The 15,443-nt window shown below is 46.6% G+C and overlaps 1 protein-coding gene across 2 annotated transcripts; it reads left to right on the top strand.

Moving 5' to 3' along the window:
• Nucleotides 1–286: 286 nt before the first annotated feature.
• On the top strand, nucleotides 287–14,991 carry ZNF554 (zinc finger protein 554). Of its 2 annotated transcripts, none has more exons than XM_066276714.1 (4): nucleotides 287–325; nucleotides 4,239–4,312; nucleotides 8,850–8,976; nucleotides 13,569–14,991. In XM_066276714.1, the coding sequence occupies exons 2-4, from the start codon at nucleotides 4,280–4,282 to the stop codon at nucleotides 14,741–14,743; spliced, it is 1,335 nt and encodes a 444-aa protein (XP_066132811.1). In that variant the 5' UTR covers nucleotides 287–325; nucleotides 4,239–4,279; the 3' UTR covers nucleotides 14,744–14,991. The 2 variants fall into 2 exon arrangements, with proteins under 2 accessions (XP_066132811.1, XP_066132816.1); XM_066276719.1 differs by lacking the exon at nucleotides 287–325 and adding an exon at nucleotides 349–531.
• The last annotated feature ends 452 nt before the right edge of the window (nucleotides 14,992–15,443 follow it).

Genomic DNA, 15,443 nt, shown 5'->3' with positions numbered 1-15,443 from the left:
TTTTAAAATAAATTGTAATAATAATCATTATTATTTTAATGCCAAGTCTTTATCTTTGTCTTGCAGTTATCATGCTAAATATACAGTATTGCGTTTTCTCATTTAAGCACAGGAGATGGATGAGTTTGGAGTCGGTGATTGTGTGTAGCCTCAGGAGTAGATATCGCTTGCCAGGAGAGGGCGCTGTGACTCAATTCACTGCTCCCAGAAGGACGCAGAGTAACGAGGGGAACCACTGGGACTTGTAGTGTGTGAGCTTGGGGTGCGCAGGCGCAGTGCCTGGGCGCGCAAAACGGGGCGGTGGCGCCGGCGGCTTGAGATAACTGTGAGCAGACTGGGCTGGGTTGGGGGACTTCCGTCCGGGCGGCCCAGAGATGGAGTAGTGTGGGGTACTCAGAATAGGCTGCATGGAGCGCCCACGCTGCGGCAGCGCCCGCAGGACCCGCAGGATCACTGCGCTCTAAGTATCACCTGGGCCCACACCTGTGGCCTCAGAGTTGGGACACCCGCGTCGGGGCCGCGCTCCCAGTTGTAAGTGGCCAGAGGCATTTCGGACCCAGAACCTGGCTCCACGCAGGACGTTATGTGGGCGGAGACGGGACGGGTGGCATTGGGTGCCCCGTCGGGGTTTGCGCCACATATCACTCTGGGGGCGGCAGGAGGAGAGCCAGAGAGGCTGGGAATCTTGTCCAAGGCCGCCCAGCATCCAGAATGGCAAAATCTGGCCGTTACTCTGAGAAAAAAGACCTTAGGTGACAGACCCGTGGGGGCAAACTCTGTTATGAAGTGAGTGTAGCTCCCAAAGGCTGATTTTTAAAAGGGAGTGGAGAAAATCCACTTTAACTCTCATTTTAGTTGATTGATTTTAGGAGAAAAGGGAAAGGGAAATGTAAGGTATCCTCCCCTCCCCCCCCCCCTGCCTAGAAGGAAGGGGCGTAGCCACCCAGTGTGGAATAGTAAAGGCTTTATTTAGTACAGAGCATTTCTCGGTGGAGATTCACTGGCCCTGAAGATGGAGGTCAGCAAAATCACGCATGGAGAAACCGCGTGGGCAAATTTAAAGGGGTCTTCTAGGGAAGTAGGGCTAATATGACATAGCGCAATCTCATTGGCTGACAGTCGCTTTTTTCTCAAGGACTCCTGGGAAGTTTCTTTTGGTGGGCTTGGTTGTGGGCGGTCCTAGCCAAAGTTTCCAGGTTCCCCATGTGACCTTCCCCCATTGTCCACCGATTTTACAGGAAACAGGTTCATTTCTTGTTGCACTTAGTTGTGCATTCATTGGTCACTTCCCATATGTGCCCTGATTGGGGATCCATCCTACAACCTTGGTGTTTCTGGAAGACCCTCTAACCGACTGAATTAACCCGCCCAGGGCCAAAACTCATTTACTTATTTATTTTCTTTTAATTTGCTGATAATCGGAAAGGAAAGGAGAGAGAGAAATAAAGGGACAGAGAGAGAGAAACATAGATTTGCTGTTACACTCATTCATGCCATCATTGGTTGATTCTTTCATGTGCCCTGACCAGGGATGGAACCATCAACCTTGGCATGGCATGTCCAGCTGATGCTTTAATCAATTGAGCCACCAGGCCAGGGTGGAAACTCATTTACTATTTTTTTTTAAGAATTTTTGTTTTTTATTTATTTATTTTATTTTTTTAAAAATTTGTTTATTTTTTTACAGAGATAGAGAGTGAGTCAGAGAGAGAGATAGACAGGGACAGACAGACAAGAACAGAGAGAGATGAGAAGCATCAATCATTAGTTTTTCATTGCACATTGCGACACCTTAGTTGTTCATTGATTGCTTTCTCATATGTGCCTTGACCGCGGGCCTTCAGCAGACCGAGTAACCCCTTGCTGGAGCCAGCAACCTTGGGTTCAAGCTGGTGGGCTTTTTATTGCTCTAACCAGATGAACCCACGCTCAAGCTGGCGACCTTGGGGTCTCGAACCTGGGTCCTCTGCATCCCAGTCCGATGCTCTATCCACTGCGCCACCACAGGTCAGGCCATTTACTATTTTTTTAAAAATGATTATTTTATTTATTTTAGAGAGAGGAAGAGAGAGACAGACAGGAATTTCAATCTGTTCCCGTCTGTGCCCTGACCGGGGATCAAACCAGCAACCTCTGTGCTTCTGGAGGATGCTCTAACCAACTGAGCCGTTCGACCAGGGCTCATTTACTCTTGTGTGTGTGTGTGTGTGAGAGAGAGAGAGAGAGAGAGAGAGAGAGAGAGAGAGAGAGAAAGAGAGACAGGGACAGACGGGAAAGGAGAGAGATGAGAAGCATCAATTCTTCCTTGTGGCACCTTAGTTGTTCATTGATTGCTTGCCCATATGTGCCTTGATTGGGGGACTACAACAGACCGAGTGAACTCTTGCTCAAGCTAGCGACCTTGGGCTCAAGCTGGTGAGCCTTGCTCGAACCAGATGAGCCTGGGCCCAAGCTGGCAACCTAGGAGTCTCGAACCTGGGTCTTCTGCTCCCAATCCGACGCTCTATCCACTACGCCACCGCCTGGTCAGGCTCATTTACTCTTAAAGGTAGAGAGGGACCAGGACATCCAGACTCCAGAAGGTAGACTCAACTCCCAAGTTGAGTGACAAGTGGGGACTTAGAGCCAAAGAGCAGGTGGGGTCAGTGCGTGGAAAACTGCTAAGAGGAAATGTCAGGGGGTTCCGGCTATACTAGCTTACAGGATTTTTGCCACAGGTGGAGTGATCCAACATTGCCTGGGTAGTGGTGGGTGAGGAACCCTACCTAGTATCAAGAGTGATCAGAAGGGTGGAGGATTCTCAATTAACCAAACACTTTGGCAGAATTCTTCCTAAAATTGGGTCTGACTAAAGTCTGCTCATGGAGAGAGCCTGTCCCTGAGCAGAGGTGCCAGCCCGTTCCCTGAAAGGGAAGGCAGCTCTATGGGGATGTGAGGAGCTCGACTCTCCCACAGGCTTTCAGGGCCATATGTTCCCCTTTCTCATAAGTAACATGGGACAGGCCATCTGGATGCTTCCGGCTGCAGGGTCAGGGGAGTTTGGCAGAAGATAGTACGGAGATGAAGTGAGAGCCTGGAAGGGAGAGAAAATCTGAGAACTGCAAGGGATGGGGCACCTGTGAGGGTCAGAAGAGAGCCTTCCAGAATGTGGGTACAGAAGGTCATACTGGATTGAATGGTGTCCCTTGAATTTCATATCCATCCAGAACCTCAAAATGTGACTATCCAGTTGACTCTTGAACAACACAGTTTGAACTATGAGGGTCCATTTATGCATGGGTTTTTAAAAATAAATACATACAATACTGTAAGTGTATTTTTTCTTATTGGTGTTGGTGTTCTTTTCTTTTTCTTTTTTTGTATCTTTCAAAGTGAGAAGCAGGAGGAAGGCAGACAGACACCCACCCACATGCGCCTGACTGGGATCCACCCGGCATTCCCACCAGGGGGCGATGATTGGTCCCTTTGGGGCATTGCTCCGCTGCAATTGGAGCCATTCTACCGCCTGAGGCGGAGGCCATGGAGCCATCCTCAGCGCCCAGGCCAGCTTTGCTCCAATGGAACCTTAGCTGTAGGAGGAGAAGAGAGATACAGAGAGGAAGGAGAGGGGGAAGGGTGGAGAAGCAGGTGGGCGCTTCTGTGTGCCCTGGCCAGGAATCGAACCCGGGACTTCCACATGCTGGGCCGAAGCTTTACCACTGAGTCAGCCGGCCAGGGCCTAAATGTGTTTTTTCTTACGATTTTCTTAATAACATTTTGTTTTCGGCCTGACCTGTGGTGGCGCAGTGGATGGGGCATCGGCCTGGAATGCTGAGGTCACTGGTTCGAAGCTCTGCACTTGTCTGGTCAGGGCACATGTGGGAGTTGGTGCTTCCTGCTCCTCCTCCCTTTCTCTCTCTGTCTCTGTCTCTTTTTCTCTCTCTGTCTCTCTCACTCTCCTCTCTGGAATGAATTAATAAAAATAAATAAATAAATAATTGAACAATATTTTTTAAAAATAACATTTTGTTTTCTGTAGCTTCCTTTATTATGAGAACACATAACATACAAAATATGTGTTAATCAACTTAATCAGTAAGGCTTCCAGTTAACAGTGGGCTATTAGTTATTGAGTTTTGGGTCAGTCAATAGTTACACGCTCTTTTTTTAAATTTTTACTGCATGGAGAGTCAGCGCAGGTTCTGGGGTTTGGGGACAGGCCTGGGTCTGGTCTTCACTGTATCTTTCTCCTCTTGTAGCTCTGTCTGCTCAGAAACCTGCATTTTCCCAAGAGGAGAGGATGGCTGCTGGATGCCTGTTCCCTTTGCCCCAGGTGAGTGGAAACTTCCTTCTACCCTAAAAGGCACCTGGAGGGAACATATATAATATATATATACCAGAAACAAGTTCCTTGTTAGAGAAGGGAGCCCCCCTGCTGTGTGGGAAAGAAGGGAGAATTCCACATGAATGTCTGGGTCCAGGTTCTCATGCTCCTTGTAAGTACAGGGACTGACATGAACTATACCCAGCACGCCTTTCCCTACAAGAAACCTGTGCTTCATTTCTAGGGCTGGGAGCATCTCTGAGTCCTGAAGATCTGGCATCTTTCCCCACAGAGCAGGGACAGCCCACCCAGGAAAGCACCATACTATTAAACTTTTAAATTGTGGTAAAATATATATAACATAAAATTCACCATTTTAACCTTGTTATATGCATAACTCAGTGGCAGTAAGCACATCCACATTGTTGTGCAGCTGTCATCCCCATCTAACTCCAAAACTGTCTCACTTTCCCAAACTGAAACTCTGTCCCTATTAAGCACTATCCCCCCACCCCACCCCCAGCCCCTGGCACCCACAATTCTACTTTTTGTCTCTATGGATCTGACTCCTATAGGGACCTCCTATGAGTGGATTCACACAGCATTTGCCCTTTTATGTCTGGTTTATTTCACTGAGCATAGTGTCCTCAAGGTTCATCTGCATCCTCGCAGATGTCAGAATGTCCTTCGTTTTTAAAGGCTGAGTAAGCCTTTTGAAGGCTGGGGACAGCAGTGTTTAATAGTGAAACTGCCTTACTGAAGTGCATCTATCAGAAGGATGAGGGGACTAGCGGCTCCCAGACAGTTGGGACATCAGCTCAGTCAGGAGTGAGTGGACAGGTTCTCCTTTACCCTGCAGCTTTGGGCAGCAGCTACAAGTTCAGGAATGCAGTTGGTCTTCTCAGAAATACAGAGCTGTCAGAGGGGAGGAGATTGTGGGGCTGGGTGAAAGGTGAAGGGATTAACCACCCCCCAAAAAACCTCAGAGACAACAGTATGGTGATTACCAGAGGGAAAGGGAGTGAGAAGAGGGTAAAGGGGTGAATAATGGTGATGGAAGGAGAGTTGATATAGGGTGGTGAACACACAGTACAATATATTGATGACATATTACAGAAGTGTACATTTGAAACGTATAATTTTATTAATCAATGTCTCCCCAGTAAATTTAATAATTTTTTTTTTTTATGGCAGAGACAGAGAGAGGGACAGACAGACAGGAAGGGAGAGAGACGAGAATCATCAATTCTTTGTTGTGGCTCCTTACTTGTTCATTGATTGCTTTCTCATATGTGCCTTGACCAAGGGGCTACAGCAGACTGAGTGACCCCTTGCTCAAGTTAGCGACCTTTGGGCTCAAGCCAGCGACCATGGGGTCATGTCTATGACCCCACGCTCAAGCCAGAAGAGCCCATGCTCAAACTGGTGACCTCAGGGTTTTGAACCTGGGTCCCAGTCTGATGCTCTAGCCACTGTGCCACTGCCTGGTCAGGTTCAATAAAAAATTTTTTTAAAAAGAAAAAAGAAATACTGAGCTGATTAAAAGCTTGGTTACAGGTGGTCTCCTCAGAGAACAAGCCCTTCCCCGTGGATGTTTATAAGTGAACAGATTGTCCAGCTAACATCCATGATATTGTTATAGTTAGGGCCCCCTGGAGAGTTGTCCTAGATTGGCACTGTCCCTGAGTCAAAGTCCAGGTCATTATGCTTACACCTGCTGTCAGGTTAGCCTGGCCCTAAGCCGAAGCAGTGGAACACTGTCCGGTTCTAGCTTGGAGCCAGTGCAGGCAGTAAGGCTCTGTACCTTCAGGATCCCCAACGGAGCCTGCGAGGGTGTTGCAGCAGCAGCGAAGCAGAAATGCTATAAAGCCAGACTGCGGGCCCTTCTTATCTGTCTCAGGGTCCAGAAGGGCCCACTCAAACAGGCACAGGAAGTTCCCTGCCTCCCGCATCACACATCTGAATCCACCAGAGCCCATTCGCAGCTCAGATCTGTCTTTAAACTCCAAATGTGGTTCTCCATCCAGAGACTGTCTTTTCATATTGTTGTCTGAGACTCCGATTGGTATGAATCATAGTAAAAATCATGAGTGAAAGACTTATTTTGTTTTAATATTTAAAGAGTTTACATTTTAACCTGCTCACTGGACAGCGAAGAGCAAAAAGTTGTGTCCCACTAACCCTTTTTTTTTCTAGTTTTCCTGAATGGTATGATCTCACTGTTTGGAAATAATTTATATTTGTATTGTTATAATCTATATTATAATATAAGTGTTATATTTAATAAATGTAAAACTGTTGTATTTCATAGTAATTTTATTATACATCATATGTGATAGCCACAAAATACAAAACCATTATAGTTTTTTTCCTTTTTATTTTCTTGCAAATTTACTCAAACCCTTGTGGTGAGTTTAGGGTTAACACTGAAGGCCCGGTAAGAAGGCAGCTGGGATGAGGCCAGAGGGGAGGTTGCAGCTGCAGCTGCTCCCCCCCCTTTATATAAAATGTGCTGGCACCCTGGGAACTAATTTAACCCTTTTTCCTCCTGCGGTGGAATGAGCAACAGAAGTATTGAATATATTTGGTCTCCTTCAAAGCTCACCTTTGGGAATGTTTGAACCCTTTCTCCTCCCACTTGGAGGAAAGCAAAAGACCAAGGGCATCACCAGAACTGTCCTTTTTTTTTTTTTTTTTTTTGTATTTTTCTGAAACTGGAAACGGGGAGAGACAGACAGACTCCCGCATGCGCCCGAACGGGATCCACCCGGCACGCCCACCAGAGGCGAAACTGCCCACCAGGGGGCGATGCTCTGTCCCTCCGGGGCATCGCTCTATTGCGACCAGAGCCACTCTAGCGCCTGGGACAGAGGCCAAGGAGCCATCCCCAGCGCCCTGGCCATCTTTGCTCCAATGGAGCCTCAGCTGCGGGAGGGGAAGAGAGAGACAGAGAGGAAGGAGAGGCGGTGGGGGTGGAGAAGCAGATGGGCGCTTCTCCTGTGTGCCCTGGCCAGGAATCGAACCCAGGACCCCCGCACGCCAGGCCGACGCTCTACCTCTGAGCCAACCGGCCAGGGCCAGAACTGTGCTTTTTAAAAATCCTGCCACTGAGCGTCGGCCTAGCGTGTGGGGGACCCGGGTTTGATTCCTGGCCAGGGCACACAGGAGAAGCGCCCATCTGCTTCTCCACCCCCACCGCCTCTCCTTCCTCTCTGTCTCTCTCTTCCCCTCCCGCAGCTGAGGCTCCATTGGAGCAAAGATGGCCCGGGCGCTGGGGATGGCTCTGTGGCCTCTGCCCCAGGCGCTAGAGTGGCTCTGGTCGCAACATGGCAACGCCCAGGATGGGCAGAGCATCGCCCCCTGGTGGGCAGAGCGTCGCCCCTGGTGGGCGTGCTGGGTGGATCCCGGTCGGGCGCATGCAGGAGTCTGTCTGACTGTCTCTCCCTGTTTCCAGCTTCAGAAAAATGAAAAAAAAAAAAAAAATCCTGCCACTTAGCCCAGATGGTTCAGTTGGTTAGAGCATCTTCCCAAAGTGCGGAGGTTGCTGATTCAGTCCCCAGTCAGGGCACATACAGGAACAGATCAATGTTCCTGTGTCTCTCTCCCTACCTCTCTCTCCAAAATCAATAAAATAAACATTAAAAAATAATGAATCCTACCACTTCAGCAGAATGGCTGAAAACAACCAGGTGCTCTAACATGCCCATTTTCCTGGAGGTGGAGTTCTCGTTTTCAAATTCCATAGGTAATTTTTACCTTTGGGTACAGACAGCACCCAGCAGCCAGTTCATACTACTGATGCCACAATAGCCAGCCAGGCACCAAATATTGGTCATACCATATCCCTTTGTCCCTCCTTTTCCCAAACAATGCTCTTGTCATATTTCAGTGAGTTGGGCCAGGTAACAAATCCCACTTCTTGCTCCCTTTTTGCCTTGTAACATGCAACCCTAAGTCATAGCAGAGAACCAGTCTCTACCAACTTCAAGTTTGGAATCAGGGTCCGTTTGGTCACACCGGATTGCTAGGTATAGCTTCTAGTTTCTCTGACCTTATGTATAACAGATGCCTCACCAGCATAAGCTAATTAGCCCTTGCTACAACCTTGTGAGGTTGCAATGGTTCTTCCCACTGAACAGATAAGGAGGCCGTTTCCCAAGAATGTCAGTAATATACCTAACCATCCCATAGCCATGGAGTGGCATAGTCACAGATCTACAGATGTTTAGAATAAACGGGGTAAGATTCTCAAGGGGAAATGTCATATTTACAGATTTAGAATCACCAGTTCAATAAGAAATGGGCAAAATATTTCCATCAGACCTGTGTGCTGGCCGTCCTTGTTTTGTTAACAGTAGGCCCAGGGTCTGTTCATTCCTGTGAATGTGAGGCAAAGACAAGGACCCACAAGATGCTAGCAGTTAGAGTATGACTTCTGGACTTTGCACTCTGCTCCATCTGACTCTGGTGCCCCCATCCTCAGCCTCATTCCTGTGACCGTGGATGGGGATGTTGCTTCTTGAGCAAAACTGATGTGATCTTTTAGGAGTCAGTGACCTTCCAGGATGTGGCCATGGACTTCTCCCAGGAGGAGTGGGAGCTGCTGGATGGTGCTCAGAGGGAGCTCTACAGAGAGGTGATGATGGAGACCTGCAGGAACCTGGCGTCACTGGGTAAGGACGGCATCATACACCCCCATGCTCAGCAGGTCACCCTTATTTAGCATCTACTGTGTGTCAAGAGCTATGTTAGAAAGTGGGCGTTTATTGATACAGCCATGTTCTGCCCATCTGGGTTCATGGTCTGCTGGTTTATCCAACACAATAACCTGATTTCTTCCATACGGTAAGTCCTTATATAACATCATCAAGAAGTTTTTGAAACTGTGGCAGAATGACATATAACAAAACCACATAACAACTTTATATAGGCTAATTGATGTAAACAAAAGTTCCTGGCCCTGGCCAGTTGGCTCAGTGGTAGAGCGTCAGCCTGGCGTGCAGAAGTCCGGGTTTGATTCCCGGCCAGGGCACACAGGAGAAGCGCCCATCTGCTTCTCCACCCCTCCCCCTCTCCTTCCTCTCTGTCTCTCTCTTCCCCTCCCGCAGCCGAGGCTCCATTGGCGCAAAGATGGCCCAGGCGCTGGGGATGGCTCCTTGGCCTCTGCCCCAGGCGCTGGAGTGGCTCTGGTCGCAACAGAGCGATGCCTCGGAGGGGCAGAGCATCATCCCCTGGTGGGCGTGCCGGGTGGATCCCAGTTGGGCGCATGCGGGACTCTGTCTGACTGTCTCTCCCCGTTTCCAGCTTCAGAAAAATACAAACAAAAAAAAAGTTCCTATGGCATCTCATCAATGTTATGAGGATCCTCTGTATATCCAGCTGTATATTATAGCTGGAGCTGCTATTGAAATGCGTATCTTAGTTTAGGCATTATAAGGTTCCTGATTTCTCTTGAGTCCAGAGTCAAGGGACTTGCACTTTTTCTGCCCAGGTAAATAGCCATAAGTTAAAAAAAAATTTTTTTTTTTTTCTTTTGCATTTTTCTGAAGCTGGAAACAGGGAGAGACAGTCAGACAGACTCCCGCATGCGCCCGACCGGGATCCACCCGGCACGCCCACCATGGGGCAACGCTCTGCCCACCAGGGGACGATGCTCTGCCCATCCTGGGCGTCGCCATGTTGCGACCAGAGCCACTCTAGCGCCTGAGGCAGAGGCTACAGAGCCATCCCCAGCGCCCGGGCCATCTTTGCTCCAATGGAGCCTTGGCTGCGGGAGGGGAAGAGAGAGAGAGGAAGGCGCAGCGGAGGGGTGGAGAAACAAATGGGCGCTTCTCCTGTGTGCCTTGGCTGGGAATCGAACCCGGGTCCTCCGCACGCTAGGCTGACGCTCTACCACTGAGCCAACTGGCCAGGGCAAAATTTTTTTTTTACAGAGACAGAGAGAGAGAGTCAGAGAGAGGGATAGACAGGGACAGACAGACAGGAACGGAGAGATGAGAAGCATCAATCATTAGTTTTTCATTGCGCATTGCGACACCTTAGTTGTTCATTGACTGCTTTCTCATATATGCCTTGACCGCAGGCCTTCAGCAAGACTGAGTAACCCCTTGCTTGAACCAGCGACATTGGGTCCAAGCTGGTGAGCTTTTGCTCAAACCAGATGAGCCCGCGCTCAAACTGGTGACCTCGGGGTCTCGAACTTGGGTCCTCGGCATCCCAGTCTGACGCTCTATCCACTGCGCCACCGCCTGGTCAGGCTAAAAAAAATTTTTTATGACAAAATATGCATGACATACAATTTGCCTTCTTAATAATTTTTTAAGAGTATAATTCAGTGTCAGTGATTACATTTACAATGTTGTATAACCATTAGTACTATCTGTTTCCACAATCTTTTCATCACCTCAAACAGAAACCTTGTACCCATTAAACACTAACTGCCTTTCCCCATCCCCCAGGCCTTGGCACTCGCCATCTGCTTCTTGTCTCTATGGCTCTAACTCCTCCAGGGACCTCCTGTGAGTGGAATCACACAGCATTTGTCTTTCTGTGTCTGGCTTATGTCATTGAGCATAATGTCCTCAATACTCGTCCATCCTGTAGCAGGTGTCAGAATTTCCTTCCTTTTTAAGGCTGAATAATATTCCCTTGTATGGATGGACCACATTGTGTTTATCTGTTCATCTGTTGATGGACACTTAGGTTGCTTCTACCTTTTGGCTATTATGAATCCTGCTGCTGTGGACATGATGTGCAAATATCTCTGAGTCCCTGCTTTTGATTCTTTTGGGTCTGCACCAGAAGTGGAATTGCTGGGGCATATGTATTTAACTTTTCAAGGAAACTCCAGACTGTTTTCCACAGCAGCTGCCTTATTTTACAATGTGTGCAGGTTCCAGTTTTTCCACATCCTCTTCAATACTTACTTTCTTTAAAAAAAATTATAGCCATCCTAATAGGTATTGTGGGTTAATTTTATTTTAATTTTCAATTGTAGTTGACATTCAATATTATATTCGTTTCAAGTATACAGCATAGTGTTTGGATATTTATATAACTTATAAAGTGATCCCTGATAAGTCTAGTGCCCACCTGGCACCATACACAGTCATTACAATATTATTTACTGTGTTCCCTGTGCTGTACTTTACATCCCCAGGACTGCTTTGTAACTGCCAATTTGTACTTCTTAATCCCTTCACCTTTTCATCCAGTCCCCCAGGCCCCCTCCCATCTGATAACCATCAGTCTTTTTTGACAGCCATCACTTTGTTTTCTATTTCTATAAGTCTATTTCTCTTTTGTTTATTTGTTTGTTTTGGTCTTTAGATTCCACATACAAGCAAAATCATATGGTATTCGTCTGAGTAATTTCATTTCACATAATATCCTATTGGTCCATCCACGTTGTTGCAGATGATAAGATTTCGCTCTTTTTTATGGCTATGTAAAATTTCATTGTATGTATGTATCACATCTTTATCCACTTGTCTATCAGTGGACACTTGGGTTGCTTCCATACTTTGGCTATTGTAAATAATGCTGCAATGAACATAGGCATGCATGTATCTTTTTGAATTAGTGTTTTGGATTTCTTCAGATAAATACCCAGACGTGGGATTGCTGGGTCATATGGCAGTTCTATTTTTAATTTTTAGAGGAACCTCTATATTGTTTCCCACAGAGGCTGCACCAATATGCAATCCCACCAGCAGTGCAGGAGGGTTCCCTTTTCTCCACATCCTCACCAACACTTGTTTTTTTGTGATTTATTTTATTTATTTATTTTTTATTTTTCTGAAGCTGGAAACGGGGAGGCAGTCAGACAGACTCCCACATGCGACCAACCGGGATCCACCCAGCACGCCCACCAGGGGGCGATGCTCTGCCCATCTGGGGCATTGCTCTGTTGCAACCAGAGCCATTCTAGCGCCTGAGGCAGAGGCCTTGGAGCCATCCTTAGCGCCCAGGCCAACTTTGCTCCAATAGAGCCTTGGCTGCGGGAGGGGAAGGACAGGGGGAGGGGTGGAGAAGCAGATGGGTGCTTCTCCCGTGTGCCCTGGCCGGGAATCGAACCTGGGACTCCTGCACACCAGGCCGACGCTCTACCACTGAGCCAACCGGCCAGGGCCTTTGTGGATTTATTGATTTTGACCATTTTGACAGGTGTGAGATGATATTTCTCTGTGGTTTTAATTTGTATTTTCCTGATGTTTAGAGATGTTGAGCTTTTTTTTTTTATGTCTATGGGCCATCTATATGTCCTCTTTAAAGAAATGTCTATTTAGGTCCTCTGTCCATTTTTTGATTGGGTTGTTTGTCTTTTTGGTGTTTTATTATGGTTCTGATTTACATTTTCCTAGTGACAAATGATGAGGAGCATCTTTGCATGGGCTTGCTGGCCACTTGTATGTCTTTGAGGGAAGTGTAAGAGCCACCGTTTTTTAATTCAGAAGATACAAATTTTAGCTGAGTTAGCGTGTCATTTCTCCAGCCATGCTCTTGTCTCTCTCGGAAGCCTTGAAGAACCAGGGCACTGATACAGCCATTGAGGATGGTACGTTTTCCCCAGCACAAACCTCTCAAGACACCAGTCTTCTCCTATGGGCAGGGTGTTCACTCTTTCGGCCACAGGTGTCTTTCCACTTGGAGCAAGGAGAAGCCATGTTGATGGAGGGGGTGGCAGGGAGGGATTGTCCAGGCCTATTCAGGTGAGAACCAGGCATGCATGAGAATTTGGGATGGAGACAGTGTCCTGGGGACTGTAGGTCAGAAATCTCTCCACAGAGGCCATAATTATTAAGGAGAAGGCCGAGGTTCTTGGTGGCACTTTCTTGGATACCTTTGGTTCATCCTTCAGCAACCTTTTCCTACCATATACTCCCTTCTACCCCTATTGGATGCAGAGGAAAGAATGTCCCATTTCCTTCATAAAGCAATTCTATCTGTGCCTCTAGTTATATCTCTTTCCTCTCTCCTTTCTTGATAAGTTATTTCTCTCAGTCATTCTTATTCCCCCTTTTGTGTGAATCAATTCGACAGGTACATTTTTCTCCATCATCAAACTTTATGCTGCATCCTGTCCTCAGCACCCCAGCTTACAGATCCATCTCTCATTTTTCTGGCTGTTGCCCTGTGTTGAAAGCTGACACTTGAACATGAATCTACAAGTCCCTTGTACATGTTGGAGATACTTCTGTCCTACCATTCTTAAGTTAGAAGTTTTATTATTATTATTATTATTTGCCCCTTCAATTTATTTCAGATTGGGAGACTGAACTGACAAGCGATGAGTCAGTTTACAAGAAGGTGGTTTTGGGGGAAGAACCGCCTGGTGGGATGAACATTACAAAGCTCCCCAGAGAAAACTTGGGTTGTAGTCAACTTGAAGAGAATCATGGAGACCCCCAGAGGCTTTCGAGGCAAGTGGTATACATCAAATCAAAGGCATTTGCTCGAGAGAAGGCTGCTGCCTGGCATGAATTTGGGGAAAGCTATAATCTGAGCACAGACTTTGTTTTATCACGGGGAGGTTCTGTAGGAAAACACTTCCATAACTGTGACCTAGATATTAAGTGTTTAGTAGCTGATCCATTCTTAAACCATCATCAGATGGGATCTACAGAGCAGAGACCCTTTGAAAGTAATGAATGTGGGAAAGACCTCAGCCAAAATTGTCCACTTTTGCAACACAAAAGAACTCAAACGTCCACATATGCTGAAAGTAGGAAATCATTTTATCATGATCTGGCTCTTACAATACACAACGAAATTAATATGATGAAGAAGCGCTATGATTGTTTCCATTGTGGGAAAGTGTTTAACCGGAGGCATTCCCTGAGTGAACATCAGAGAATTCATACAGGAGAAAGACCATATGAATGTCAGGAATGTGGGAGGACCTTTACACACAGCTCAAACTTCACTCGACACTTGAGAACTCATACTGGAGAGAAGCCCTATGCATGCAGTGAATGTGGGAAAGCCTTCAACAGGATTTCTTCTCTTACCCAACATCAGAGGATTCACACAGGGGAAAAACCCTATAAATGCAAGGACTGTGGAAAATCCTTCTGCCAGAGTTCTTACCTGATCTTGCACAAGCGAACACATACCGGCGAGAAGCCCTATGCATGTAATGAATGTGGGAAGGCCTTCAGTGACCGCTCATCACTTAACCAGCATGAGCGAACTCACACTGGTGAGAACCCCTATGAATGTAATCAGTGTGGAAGAGCCTTTAGCCAGAGGTCCTCCCGGATTAGGCATGAGAGAACTCACACTGGAGAAAAACCATATAGCTGTGATGAGTGTGGAAAGGCATTTAGCCAGAGTTCTTCTCTTGTCACCCATCAGAAAACTCATACTACTCAAAAAACCTATAAAATCATTGCCTGTGGGAAGGCTTTCTATCAGAGCAGCCACTTTATTTCATTTTAGAGCTGGCTTGCTGCCCTGCAAAATACTTTTTTAGCACTCTACCAAGTAAGTATGATTAGACATTGCCCTTCTGATGTCCTGCTTAAAAAAGATAGGCTTATGCCACATTCTTAAATAAAAGCTCTGAGATCTAGATCTCAGAGGGGCCTTGTGGTGGGGGAAATTGCCACTGAGCTATGCTCAATGAGTTCCACCTTCTTAGAAAAGATCAATAAATTGCAATACTAACATGGAATGGGATTTTGCTAAGAATGATCACATTGCGTTGTTGAATCAAAAGATATTCTGGAAAAAAAAAAAAAAAAGATATTCTGTTTCAACTTTTTGTTTCAGTAATCTTTCAAGCTCTGGTCATGTAGCTTAGCTGGTTGGAGTGTCATCCCCATGCTCTAGGGCTTCAGGTTCAACCCCAAGTTGGTCCACATATAAGAAGCAACATATGAATGCACAATGAAGTGGAACAACAGATCAATATTTCTCTCTGTCTCTTTCTCCCTTCCTAATTCTGTCTCTAAAATTATTCAATAAAAAGATCTTTCAATACTTTACATAATTATCCCACTGCTGTTGGTCTTTAGTGAGGTCTTGACTTGTCCCACACTCTACTATATATAATACAGAGTGTATGTTAAGACAGAAAGTGTTTGGGGAGCAATGTGAAAAATAGGGTACAAAATAGTATACATAGTTCTATCCTATA

This window comes from Saccopteryx bilineata, chromosome 1 (assembly GCF_036850765.1).
Source record: "Saccopteryx bilineata isolate mSacBil1 chromosome 1, mSacBil1_pri_phased_curated, whole genome shotgun sequence".
Lineage (NCBI taxonomy): Eukaryota > Metazoa > Chordata > Mammalia > Chiroptera > Emballonuridae > Saccopteryx > Saccopteryx bilineata.
The sequence above is the reverse complement of the archived record's forward strand: the minus strand, read 5'-3'. Positions and strand labels throughout refer to the sequence as shown.